The sequence below is a fragment of the Urocitellus parryii genome, chromosome 8 (assembly GCF_045843805.1).
Source record: "Urocitellus parryii isolate mUroPar1 chromosome 8, mUroPar1.hap1, whole genome shotgun sequence".
In the NCBI taxonomy this organism is placed as follows: Eukaryota; Metazoa; Chordata; class Mammalia; order Rodentia; family Sciuridae; genus Urocitellus; species Urocitellus parryii.
In genome coordinates, this window is record NC_135538.1 from 137,435,839 (window position 1) to 137,450,064 (window position 14,226).

The 14,226-nt window shown below is 48.6% G+C and overlaps 1 protein-coding gene across 2 annotated transcripts in view; it reads left to right on the forward strand.

Annotated features, from left to right (window-relative positions):
* Window positions 1-6,794: 6,794 nt before the first annotated feature.
* The window catches only part of Ly86 (lymphocyte antigen 86), a 60,897-nt gene continuing 53,465 nt past the window's right edge, over window positions 6,795-14,226 (forward strand). Inside the window, exon 1 of one of the 2 annotated variants that reach the window (XM_077802140.1) lies at window positions 6,795-6,945. In XM_077802140.1, the coding sequence (XP_077658266.1) occupies window positions 6,807-6,945 (139 nt within the window). In that variant the 5' untranslated portion in view covers window positions 6,795-6,806. The remainder of the gene's footprint in view (window positions 6,946-14,226) is intronic. The other variant, XM_077802139.1, reaches the window with a different exon arrangement.

Here is a 14,226-nt window from a genome sequence, read left to right on the forward strand (position 1 = left end):
AGGGCAAAGCGCTCTCTCTCTCTCTCTCTCTCTCTCTCTCTCTCTCTCTCTCTCTCTCTCCTTGCTTCCTTATTGCCGTGTCCTGAGCTGTTTTCCTCCACGATGCCCTACCACCTCAGGCCCAGAGCGATAAAGTTGGCCGTCTATGGACTGAGACCTCTGAAACCATGAGCCCCAGATAAATTTTTTCTCCTCAATATTGTTCTTGTCATTTCTTTGGGTCACGGCGAGGAAAGAGCTGACCTAAACAACCTCTCTTCCCTGAACTCAGAGCAGTTTCTTCTACTTTGATCAGCTATTGCAATTTTTTTTGCCCTTGAAGTCATTGGAAAATTGATCAGACTGATCTATAGCAGGCCCACCTCTTCTTGGCCTGGCAAACGTGCTCCTCCAACAGAAATCATTTCTGTTTGTTGTTTATCGTAGAATTTATAGACCCATTGAGAAGCCAAATGCTCTGTATATTATGTCCCTGAAATAATTAAACATTAATAATGATAACAAATGGACTAACAACGAGAAGATGGGAAGACAGTAGCGTATCAGATAAGCCTGCCACAGTTTGTTCATGGCAGAAAACAATGTTGGAAAATCCTGATGAGCTACTGGTCTGGGGTTAAAAAAAAAAATTTAAGTTTATTGCCTGTAAGCAAGAGTCTGTTGAAAATATTTCAGTAAACTCAGTCCAATTTTCTGTGTGGAATACAAACAATTTTTCAACCAGCAAAGTCTCTTTTCTTTTATTAAACAATTGTGCTAAACAAATTTGTTTATTGATGTTGCTTCCCATAGAAGGAAAGCTCTGTAAAAATGAGGACTTGGTTCTGGTGAGTTCCTGGGGCTTGGGATTGTAGCTGCTTAATATTTGTCGAATAAATAATTGAATGGATTTGAGGCAAGTCAACAAACAGATGACTTTTTTCCCCCACGTGTAGAGAAAGCAGGTGGCCGTTCTCTGCACATTTCTCAGATACATACATGGGATAGGTGACGTCAAGAGCCCAGGGGACTTCACGGGCATCTTGCACTTTCCATGGGTGGATCCCCAGGAAGGGTCTGAGAGGCTGTGGGAGAGACTCTGAGGAAAGGTTCAGGAGGACAAGATCTTCACAGTTCTACAAGATCGGAACAGAGCCCACGTAATAGAAGGCGTTGAGACAACCGTCCCATCAGCAGGCACCCGCGAGGGCTGCTAAACCGTGTGGGTCACGGACGTCACCTCCTTTCCTCAGAGTCAGTCACAGGGCAAAGGAGCCCAGGAGAAACTGTCGCCTACCACAGAGTCCCCCACGATGGGGACATGATCTGAGAAACGTGTCCTGAGCGGTTTAGTCGTGGTGTGACTGTCACAGAGCGCACTTAGGCAGACCTAGACGGCACGGGAGGTTCGCTCTGGCAAGTAGACCTCTTCCACCCTCGGCTGACCTGGAATTCTTAGTCCAAAAGTCTTCAGCAGCCTTCACAAGAGCGGATCCCTGAGTCATGGAAACCAGCGGTAGATTCAAAACTCATCCCCGAGTTCAGCCTTCCATTCAGGCACTGAAAACAACCTTTTTGCTTTGGCCATGATTGGCGTGGTGCCTACAGGGATGCACTCCTGTGTCTGGTCTTCAATCCGTGGCGGTGCTAGAAGTCTCTCCGCCTCTGGTACAGGGCCCTCTTGCAGTTTTGTTAGCCGACGGCCTGCAGGGAAGCACAGCCTTCCACAGTTCCTGACGCTTTGTTCTTGTTTTCCAAGATCTTAGCTGACTGGTGAGCAAGGAGGTGACATCCGTGACCTTCCCCCTCAGGGTCCTTACCAGGTCCATTGCTCAAGATGGCCTCCTACCAGTGCATTAGCCATGGATTTCGTCTGCTTAGGGGCCATGATGAACAGAAGGGCCTGGGGAGAAACCAAGCTCAAGACAGAATGATGCCATCAGGAGACGTGTTGAGATGCGTGAGGCTGCTGCTGCCCACCATCCCGTGAGCAGTGTGTGTGGACGGAAACACTATTGTGCAGCGCCCAACAGCTTACACACCCGAGGGGGATGCGCGGAGGAGGCCACAGCTGAACACGGATAACGGTGAAGGCACAACTGCCCGTGGAGGCAAAGAGCTCTATGATCAATGCTTGGTGTTAAAGAGCAGCCGGCTACCTGCCCTCTGCTGGCCCGAACCTCCTTCCACGTCCTGGGGAAGTCTGACGCCCACTGAAGTTGAACCACTTTCCCAAGGGGCCTGTATTTCCAGAACCCTGTGTTGCACATCACACCAATGCAAACATGAACACCTTCCCTTTACACACACATGCACACACACACAGAATCCCCAGGGGCGTAATTCTCAGGCAGCTGTCACGCTGCGTATTACACAGCAAACAATTTAGAATCTGTTCTTCAAACACCTTTGCTTCATCCTACCTGCAGACAGGGGCTTCACCCCACTCTGCAGCAACCTTTGGCAACTCCCTTCCCCCTTCTTCCCTCCACTCCTTACTTTTCTCCCTCTCCCTCTGTAACACTTTTTCATGTGGAGAAGGCTCATCCTTAGGCACTTTCATGGTGGGACTCCTGCTCTGAGCCACACCTTTCACTCTCCAAGTCTCTGCAACACAAGAGTCCCTTCTGAAGGACACTTTCTGTTAACGCTCTTACTCTGCAAGAAAAGAAAGACCATCACCAACCTGACTTCCGTGGGAAAAGCCCAGTCTGAGATGCAGGAAGGGGATGGTCCACGTAGAAGATGGATCTAGGTGAGACCAGGGACACAGCTTCTTTAGCCACACCTTGCTAAGGCATCAGCAGTCCGTGTCAGAGCCTGACGATATATTTGGTCAAATATCATAAATGGATTCTAATTTTACTCATAGTTAGGGAACAAGACATTCTCAAAGAATTTTTTATTGTGTTTGTAAAGCTTCTGGTTGAAGAACTCGAGGTATCGTTAGGAATTGATTCCTGAAGATGGGCCATACCTAGGGATTTGAGTCAAACCCTGGTTCTCAGGAAACAGAACAAATAAGTCGAATTCCTTAGAAAAAAATGGCTTACTCTTTTTTTTCCTGTGGATGTGCTACATGCTATTTAAACTTACAGCTATAATAAAATAATCTTTTATTAAGAAGATTTTTAAAATTATGCATTTTCAATGGAATCTTACTCCGCCATAAAAAGGAATGGGATTCCACCATTTGCAGCAGCCTGGATGGACCCGGAGGACATTGTGTTAAGTGAAATAAGCCAGGCACAGAATAATAAACACCACATGTTCTTACTCATATGCAGAAGCTAAAAAGCTGATCTTACAGAAATAGAGAGTAGATGAATAGTTACCAGAACATGGGAGGGGTTGGGGGACAGAGAGAGGATGGCTCACATGTCCAGGGCACAGTGGATAGGAGGAACAACTCCCAGGCTCTACAGCACAGTAGGGTAACGGATGGCTGACATCAATTAGTTGTATTTTTCTGCAAGATAGCTAGTAGGGAGGATTTTGAACATCCCTAGCACAAAGTGATAAATGTTCTCGAGGTGTTGAACGTGCAAATTACCCTGATCTCATCATTACACAGTGTATACATGTACCGACATGGCACAAGGTACCCCCAAAGCTATGTATAATTATTACATCAATTAAAAATAATATATTTAAAAATAAAATAAAGTATATATACATGGATGGATAGATAGATAGATAGTACATTCTATAACAGATCAAATCCTATAACCCAAAGCGAAGTGTTCTCCGGGTGCAGTCGCAGACCAGCAACACCAGATCAGCACCAGGGAACATTTTTAGGAACACATGTGCTTAGGCCCTTCCTCATACCTGCTGAATCAGAAGCTCTGGAGCAGGGAAAGCAGTTGGTGTGTTAATAGGCCCTGCGTCTGACACTGATGCTTGTTTGTGTCTGAGAACACTGTTCCACTGGGTCTCTGAATGGCCATATTGAATATTTCTGAATTCCAGTCCCTTGGATTAGATTATCTTCAGTGTGGAGTCTGCTGGTTAATAAAAATCTAAGGCCCTGTCCTCAGATTACATGCTTTCTACAGTGTTTGCTAGAATTCTACCCCAAGGTGATGGGATTGTGTGAGGAGATGGGCCTTTGGGGAGGTGATTGGGTCCTGGGGGAAGAGACCTCATAGTGGGATTGATACCCTTATAAAAGAGACCCTAGAGATCCCTGACTGCTCTACCCCGAGAGGAGAAGGCGCTATCTGAACCAGGAAGTGGGTCCTCGCCAGACACCACGGCTGGTGCCTCAGAACTGTGAGAAGTGATTGTTCTTGTTTAAGCCATCTAGTCTATGGTCCTTCATTGTGGTAGTCAGAATAGACTAAGGCAGATTCCCTGCCCCTGCTGCCCACCGCTTTCAATCAGGATGTTACTCCCTACCCTGTACTCCAGGATCCTTCCACGGGGATTGGTCATGCCATAATCTACAAGAAAGGAAGATCTTATCCTTAATTGCTCTCCTAATTCACATGCTCAGAGCTAACTCAACAATTCCTAGAACATGCAGTTATCCCAAGGGAAAGCTTATTTGTTCCTGTTCTGGACTTACTGTGGATACAACACTTCCACAAAGGCCCATGGCTAGATGCTCACTTCCTGAGATCTTGCTCAGAGCACTGCTGACCTCCCCTCACTGGGACTATGTGGAGTGTATTAGTCCATTTTCCATAACTGTAACCAAATAACTGAGGCTTGGTAAGTTATAAGTAAAAAGGTTTATTTAACTTATAGTTTTGGAGGCCACAAATCCAAAAAGCACAGTACTGGCTCTGGTAAGGGCCCCCTAGGCTACATAATAACATGGTGAGTGGCATCATGGCAGGAGCACATGCAAGAGGGAGCAATCACACCGTGAAATAAAAGGGAAAGACCAGGGAAGGGTCTACTTCTTCTTTTCTGAGAACCCTCTCTGGAGAGTGAACCAGGGTCCCATGAAAACTAATTAATTCCTTTGGAGGGCAGTGACCTCCTTGACCTAATTACTTTCCACTAAGCCCCGTCTCTTAGTGGTCCCACACCACCTCCCAACGTCACCGCACTGAAGACCAAGCTCCCAAGGGTTAATCGTGATGATCTGGGGAAGCACTGAATCACAGCATGGGGCTAGCTTGTTTCCTTCTAGAGCAACTGACCACCTCTCCTTAGGACTCAGCTTTCTCCTTGGGTTCTGTCAAAGCCAGTTTTTACCTAAACTTGAACCCGAGTCAGACCTTCCTGGAGCACTGGGCCCTTGCACAGTTTCCCACTCAGCATGGCTTACGTGGAGCCCAGAAGGTGCTCTTCTAACAAGCACCCAAGGAAGCCAGTGCTGTTGTCTCCCCAGACCACTGTGAGGACCACTGTTGAAGACCACCATCACTGAACTTATTTGCACACAGGTACCTTTAAAATATCAGTCCAGGCTTGTCCCTTCCCCAAATAACTACTCTTTAATATCTCCCTAAAAAATCCAACTACTCACCAATAAGTTCAATATGTTTGTTTTTCTTCATTGGTGATTAAATCTCCACCTTCTACCAAAAGAGTTGTTTTGGGAGGATTTTGTTGTTTTGTTGTTGTTTGTTTTGTTTTGTTTTGGTACCGGGGATTGAACTCAAGGGCACTCAACCCCTGAGCCACATCTCCAGCCCTTATTTATTTAGAGGGTCTTTACTGAGTTGCTAAATGTCTCCTTTTTGCTGAGGCTGGCTTTGAACTCACAGTCCTCCTGCCTCAGCCTCCCAAGCCACTGGGATGACAGGTGTGTGCCACCGTGCCTGATTAAAAGCAGTTTTAAGGTGACTTTAATTCTTATTTCGCCACTGGAAGAAAGAGTCAACTTTCCTAGTGCACTAGAAGAAATGCCTGCCCTCCCTGGGGAAAGAGTGTCCTCTGTTGCTCCTGACTTCTGTGGGCCTTGCCCCTGTCTCCGGTTCTCTTAAACGAAGGTGGAACTGGGCGTGGAGGCATCAAGTTTGAAGAACTTTGCTATCCGGGCAGGGTAACGGAGGTACATGGAGGAAGGATAAGATGATCTTGGCTTTGAAAAGAGAGCAGGATGCCTATCACATTCATGATCCCAACAAGGACCAGCCAATTAAGCCAGACTTGGAAGGAACACCCTGCATCCCTGCCCTGCAGGTTCCCCCCACCAGGCCAAACCCACAAACAGCACAGCCCTGACTTTCCCCCCAACACTCCCGGAGCCCACCTCTGCTGCTCCCAAAGCCAGGTCCTATTTTCTTCAACTGGACAATGGAGGGCTGAGATCCTAACCCCAACAATGGAGCCCAAACCAGAGAAAGCAAAATGCCAGTAAGGCAAAGCCTCATTCCAAATTCCAGATATCAGTCTGCAGCCCTCAAAATGCCCAGTGCTCCCTGCTGGTCCCAGCCAGATCCCAGGACCACGGCCCACATCGGGATCCTCCAGAGGCCGGGAGCTCCTGATGGGAAACACGTGGAGGCCTGTGGTTTATCGTTCCTGGGTTTACAACTCCACCTGGGGCTGGGGACGCTAAGGAGGGCCGTTTTGAAGGACCCCAGGCACAATGCCAGGCATCCCTGGCTGGTCTGCTCCCTGAGAAAGCAGAAAGTCAACATCCCCTGGATGCCAGACCCCGACCAGCCTCATCCTGACCACCCAAGTGCCCGTGGCCCCCCGGGAATGGACTTCACCTCCTGCTCTCACAGTGCGCTCTCAGGAGCCTGAGATTTGAGAAGTGAAACTCGGCAGGCCTCTCCCTTCGTCAGAGGAGAGGAAGAGCCTCTGGGGCCCTTTTACTGGGCCTATGGGTTTTCTGTTGGTCACACACACAGGCCCTCGCCATGAACCGTCTCGCGGCTGCCCTCCTGGTCTGGACTCTGATTTCTCCCAGCGGCGGAGGCCACCGGGGCAGAGGGGAAATGTGGCCCACACACGTGGCCTGCAGGAACGAGGGCTTGGAGGTGTTCTACCAGAGCTGCGGTGAGTTCTTTCAAATGTCCACCTGTGTTTACGGGGAGAGCAAGCCTCCCGCTGTGGGCTGTTTAAGGGCTCAGTGGCTGTGGGGTGAAGGGAGAGGGGACCAGCCACTTGCTCCAGCTGCAGTGAGTCTGCAGGGGCGACTGGGAGCCCATGGGAGAAGGCGGGGTGGAGGGAAGAGAGCCTGGTGAGAGTGACCCAGAGCGAGAAGGAGAAACCAAGCATCGAGTTGCAGCAGTTCACCAGCAAAACCCAGGAGCCCCCAAAGAACAAAATGACCAATGGGTCTTCCAAATCATGGAACCTCACCCACCGAAAATTAGGAAAAGATGCCTCCGAGAGGCTTCCCCCCGCCCCAGGTTGTGCACCTGGGCTCACCTTCCAGTATGTTTAGTTTGCAAGTTACCCCAAGATCCCCACCCGTCTTCTAGAACTTCCAGAGCTGCCCCCTGGGGCACCATCGATCACCCATCTTAATCAGCAAGCTCTGTGAGAGAAGCTGTGGATGCAGGGTTTTCTCTAGAGCTAAGGATCACGAAAGGGCCATGGTTTGAAGGGGCCTTGCAGACGTCATGTGTTGGAAACTTCTTCCCTGGGGGCAGCTGTGTTGGGAGACAGGACAAAATGAGAGATGACGCTATCAGGGTCTGACCCACTGAATCACAGATCGGCATCATTATCCAGGAATCCAGGAGGAGGGGAGCGACAGAAGAATAGATCTGGTCTCCCCGACCCCTTTGTCCCTCTGCTGCGTTATGACACAGCAAGAAGTCCCCTGGACCCTGGACCTTGGGCTTCCCAGACTCCAGAACAATAAGCCAAGAATCTCTGTCTTACAAATGGCCCAGTGTGTGCTGTTCTGTTACGGCAGCACAGACAGGAGAGGGAGACTGGGCGTTCCCCCAGTGGCCAAACCAGCCCGCCCACAGGAAGGTCACGGTCCAATGAGTAACATGTCTGAACAGCCCCACTAGGGTGTGTCTCGGTCCCCAAGGCTGCAAAGTATCACCCACTTAGTGACTTTAACATCAGGACACCATTGCCTCAGAGTTCTGGGGGCTGCAGGTGTGAGGTGAAGGTGTGGGCAGGTTGGCTTCTCCTGAGGCCTTTCCCCTGCCTTGCAGACAGCAGTCCACTCCCTGTGTCTGTCCACATGTGGGCTTCCCTCCTCCACGTATAGCTGTGTCCTGATCGCCTCCTCTTATAGTCAGATTGGACTAGGCTTCATTTAAACTTAACCACCTCTTTAAAGACCTCCGTTCAAACCCAATCACATTCTGAGGACGGGAGTTAGGACCCAGCACATGAATCAGAGCAGACACAATTCATGGTGCAGGTGCTGATCCAGTCCCTCTTGTTTCCAATGCGATGGGACCCTGGACCGTTGGTATCCTGTCCGTGTAAGATGTAGAATAATAGCAAGACTGGAGATGCCCGGAGCGGTCAGAATGTGTCTTCTGAATGTGTCATCATCATATAAAAAGTTGCCGGGGCTGGTCTGTCTCCATACTTACCTTTCAGACGATAGCCACTACTGCCAAATCACTGTCACCAGAGGCATGAGGACTGGGGACATCAGGGAAAGAACTAGGACCTATAGTCTGAAGATCTGGGGTGTGACTCCCCGCCGTGGGAGGGAGGGGAGCTACTCCACGGAGCCATTAAACCTCAGGTACAAGCCCTGCTCTCGGCTCTGGGAATAAAGGAATGGAGGTGTCAGGAGTGTGCTGTGTCGTTAACGTAGATGAAACACCTTGTGTCTCTCCACAGTGTCAGAATCTATTGAATAATAAATTCACAGGCGACACCACTTTCATCTCTGATAGAGGAATACTTGTGGGTCACCTGGTTGTCACAAGCCAGGCAAACACAAGTTGTGTTTTTTTTATTCCCATCTTAATTTCTAACATCTAAACACTCAAGTCACATGCACTTTACATGATGCTGATCTATATAAATAGGTCACAGAAAGACTAAGAAAGGGTCAAAGTGGCCGCTGGCTTACAGGATGCGATGGAGCCAAAAGCCCACTGTAGGTGGTCAGATGAGGATTTTAACCAATTCCTCAGAATTGTCCAAGCAGAGGGTCCAGATGGACGGCAGTTTCAGTCGAGTGTCAAGTGTCCCTGGGGTGTCAGCTTGGAGCCGGCTCTGTGTGGTCTTTGCAAGCAGGAGAAACCACACTTAGCTGAAGCCCAGTAGGGACAGGAAATTGGAGGTCCCTCATGGTGGCAATCTTTATGGACAAGGCTTATGATGAGTGACCAGGTGACAGGGTCAAGGAGCTACCATGCCCAGTCTCGGGGTGGAGGACTCCTCCTTTTATGTCTTGAGTGAAGGGTTCTCATCTGGTGGGGTTGATAGATTCCCATGTCCCATGTGACTGCTGTGATTTGGGATGCCCACATGTCTGGGTACGCCTGGGTTCAGTGTGGTCAGTTGGCATGTATACATTATCTATCAGTTTGTGCCTTAGGGTGGTGCAGGGCAGGTGGTGGTTGTTGACTTGCACAAACAAGGTATGGAATCATTCGACCTTGGCACTTGAACTCCAAATGGAGTCGCTCACGGCAAGTTACTGCTTGAGAAAATAGAATGACTCAGGTTTAGGCTCAGCCTGAAAACAGATGTTCTCTGCGTCCAAGAGTCATTCAGAGCAGGACACAACCTGATCTCCACAGGGGGACATGCAGTCCTCATCCACGAGCCATGGGAGGATCAGGCAATGGATCCTTTGTATGAAGGGCTGCCACAGAAGCAGGCATGGTGTACCAGGGGTCAGGGTGTTCAGAAAAGTGTCAGGTTGGTGCTGTCCAAGAAGAATTCATTAAACCTAAGTTGAAATTTAGCAAATGAAAAAATATAGCAGAGGTCACATCTCATATTCATTGGAGGTTTGCTTATATGCATCAGGGATCATGCTAAGTGCTTTGTAGGCATCCTTCTCACAGACATGGGAACTGAGGTTCAGAGATGTCAGCTAACTTTTCGGAGGCCACACAGCTAAGAGTGGTGGAATCACACCCCTAGGGGCACAGAGAAGACAAGACATTGAACAAATATTTGTGGAATTAAAACAAATGCATCCCCAGCCTGTCTGACTCCAGAGCCTGTTCTCTGAATGCCTCTGCTGGCTAGAGCTTGTCCAGTAGGCAAGACGGAACAGAGAGGGGACAGGGGAGGAGAACTTGGTCACATAGAACAGCACGTAGGAAGGCAGGGAGACAACGGCTTGAACTGGTTTAGCATTCGGAACGCTGAGGAGGGGCTGTAGGCACTAGGCAGGGGTGAGAAATGAGGCAGGAAATGTGGGCAGAGCCCCAGACCAGGGTGGGTGTGGGTTCCCTCCCTTTAGCAATGAGGAGGTTGAATTTTGGAAAGATCCTTTGGAGAGTGAATAGGAGCATGGATATTGAAACAGAAGCTATTTGTGGCTAGAAATAGGGTGTGTAGCCAGGGAGTATATGATAATTCTGGAAAGACACCATGAGAGTGTGAGTTAACATCATTTCCACAGCCTGAGTATCAGGGGAGCTCTTTGGTAGACTTTTGGGTCCGTCAAAGGGCAAGCTATGTTCTGGAACCTTCTGCAGGGTCGGGTGTACCTGACAGCCATTTTGGTTCAGGCCTGAGTGGTGACATCTCCCTGCCCAGAAGGAGGCAGCACCCCGAGCCCTGGGCATGGATGTCACAGGGCAAAGGCCACACTTCTGTGAAGTCCATACCTCCCGAGTGCTCACTGGAGACTTCTAGATCTCACGGTGGGCCCAGAAGTGGGAGGGCTGTCTGACAAAACAAAGGAGCCATTGTTTCCTAGGATTCAGGCTTCTCTTTTCATCCTGTAACTTCCATGTGTCAGGAGCAGGGAGGAGAATAAGGTCTGTTCTGAATACTACAAAAATCCTTGAGAAAGAAGGAGCTATGTGTGCAGTTTCTGGGCTCTCGATACCAATCAGGAAGTGAGCAAAATTTTTTCTGAAAAAGCAGAAGGAAGTCAAAAAGTCACTGTCTCCATCAGAAAACAAAAGCATCTTCTTTGTTTAATTGTCAAATAATACAACAAGCCCGGGGACAAATGCGCACCAGTATATCGACTTCTCCAAGGCCTCTGGGACACCAAGATGTGAATTCGATTACTGAATACATAAGATTAGAGGAGGAAGTTGGCAGCCGTGGGAGACACAGGGTGTGGGGAAGAGTCAGGGAAGGTGCTAGGGACTGAATGCTTGTGTCTCCCCGCATTCATGTTAAATCCTAACCCCCAAAGTGATGGCATTAGGAGTCAAGATCTGGGAGGGGGGCATGATTAGGTCACAAGGGTGGAGCTGCAGGTATGGGATTAGTGCCCCTATCATAGGCACCATAAGTACAAGAAAATTGTAGGATTCCTTTCAGAGAATCATTGCCATAATAATTTCTCTGTTTTAAACGTCAGTTTAAAATTTAACAAACTCCCTCCCTTTGTAAGCCTCAGTTTAATCCTTATGAGCAGCCCTTTGAGGTAAGCAGGATGTTTATCTCCATATCCTGATGTAGAAACTGAGGCATACGCCTAGTGAGTATGGAAATAAAGAGGCCGAACCGAGCCATGACTCCGTGCCCAGCGATTCAGGGCTGGGCGGGTTGGGCTCCTCCCTCTCCAGCATCCCCTGGGAGCCTGCAGCAGCCGCAGGGCGGGACCTCCCCCTCCGCTCTTTTTAGCCACATGGGCCAAGTTCTCTTCTGCTGTCAGGTGGTATCTGGAAATGCCATCTCCCCATTCAAAGAGTCAAACGAAGGGCCATACTCTAATTATTAAAAGCAGTGTTTACGCCAGTTAGAGCACTCTGTGCAGTTGGCGTGATTATTTCGTATGGAAGCCCATTTCCCACAACCAACAATGGCTTCCTCTGTGCGGTAGTTGGTGAGCGGGGAGCAGAGGGGAAACTGTTGTGGGTGAACCCTATGGGACCTGGCCAGCCCCTGGGAGTTTCCAGAGTCAGGTTACCATGGCTTCTGGTGGTCATCATGCTTCAGATAGCCATTGACACCTGCTCTCCTGTCCTTGAAAGCAATCAGCTTTGTCCACACTGCCTGTCTAGGCTTCCTGTGTCGCTGAAGGTTGCTACGGGGTCTACCTGACCTTCAAAAAGTCCCTTAATTACAAAGTCTATATCAGGTCACTTGGACCTGCATAATCGATCCATCCAGGTGGTCAAACAGGACAACTAATCAGACTTGAAGAATGCAAAACAATGCTGGCAACATTTCCTCCAAAATAGAGAGTGAACTGCAAAGGACCTGACCACAAAAAACAATGAACAAGGCATATTGATAAAATGCTCATAGAAAAAAAAATCTTAAACCATTTTTCCTAAGAACCTAATAATTCTGAAGTAAATGGAGCAAAGAAACAACATTTAAAAAAATCACAGGCTATGTAGTCATGCCTTCAAATACTGCATGCAGAAAGCAATTTCTCTCTTATTTTCCCAGATTAATGGGGCTATAAAACTGTACAATTAAGGAAAAATAGACACATAGCCACAGAGACAGAGATGCAGTTCCAAAGTGATAGCTTTGGGTAGGCAGGACTGAACAGTAGGCTGCTTCAAGAGGGACAAGATTTGGGGTTCAAATTTAAAGACAGGAAGTTGATAAAAGAAACACAAGGTGTCAATGCTAGTTGAAAGTGAATTGCTGTAGGTGTGTGTTGGTGGGGCCCAGTCACCTGGATGGATACTCCTGGTTTCCATTTGGTGGTGACCATTTTGCAGCCAAAAAGCAGTGTTAACTCTCCTAACCACTTTTGAAAGGAGAGGCTGAGTAATCTCGAGAATAGAGACCTAAAGAGGAGAAAAGGCCAAAAGTCGGTGGTTCTAGAGAGACCTCTTGGGCAGGCAGGAACTATCTTCTGAAATGCTGTTCTTTCCAATCTCCAGCTGAGACCCCTGTGGGCAGCTAGCTCTGTTCATCGGTTAGGAGGAGACTCTTTGGAGAGGGAAGGAAGAGGGAGAGCTGTCCTCCAGACTGGCAGCTCTTTTTGTAAAAGCTGCAACACAGACAGCACAATCCCAAGCAGCAGCCCTTGTTGGTAATCCTGGGCTCTGCTCAGACCCAAGCCTGCAGGAGGAGGATGCAAGAGGGCCATCCAGGACCAGATGAGCAAAGGTGAAGGAGCCCACACTGCCCAGGTGGGGCTTGTGCAGCTTGAGCACCTGGCAGAGTCCAGCAGGCACTGGGAGCCCAGTGACCACGGAGCACGCAGTTGGCAGAGATCATCTGTACTGTAGACAACAGCAGGAAGACACAGCGCAGGGGCTGTGCCCTGCTCCTTACAACACCAAGCAACAGGAGGGTGTTTACATTGAAAGAAAAGGGTGATGGGCTCAGAAACAACACGCCATGTAGACTGGGGTTGTTCTTTTTCTGGGACACCCTGTGAGTGACTCTTCCAGGTCCCTGACCAGTAGCTTTGTTCTGGGGTGCTGGGGAAACCAAGTGGGCCACGGAAGAAGTACACTGGGGTCCACCAGGAAGCCTTAGCCCGTGTGAGGCTAACGGGTGATTTATGGGCAGCAGGCAGCATGCATGTCAGCCCTTGGCAGCGCCTGTGTGGTATCCAGGAAAGCGTCATTGTGTGGCCCTTCTTGAAATTCCTAGCCAGTGAGCCCTCCAGGGCCTCTCCGCCTTTAGAACAGAGGTGAGTGGTAACCAACCCAACTGCTAGCAGGGCCAAGGGAAGCATTGCCAGCCCAGAAACCCCTGGTCTTCTTTCCAAGCACAATTCTTCATCCGAAGATTCACACTGGCTGCCTGGTCACCCGGGGAGCTATCAAAGGGCTCCCTTATTTGAAACCTGACATCCATCTCCCTTCTCACAGGGAGCTCCAAACAGCCCAAGCCTCAGTAAGAAATCCAAAATCAAGCCATCAGGATTCCCTTTGCCTCTTAACCATTAGAATCCTTTCCCACGGCGGGGCTCTTTCTTATTCGAAGGGTTTCTCTCTGTTTCAGTGCTCAATTTATTCTCCTTATACTGTATTTTCAATTTATCTCTTTAAACAATTAAATGCCACCTACTACAACCAAACTTTTTTTAATTCAACAAATTATGTACTTTTTGCAGATGGGTAACTTGACCACAGATTCAATGATTGAATTATCTTAAGCATTCATCTAATGAAGCATATTTTTCTTAAATGCTTCCAAATCTTCAATAGTAAAATACACACAAGCTATCACACCATCGTTCCACTTATATTTTTCTCAACCTTGCTTCAAAAAAATATTGATTCCAGTCAT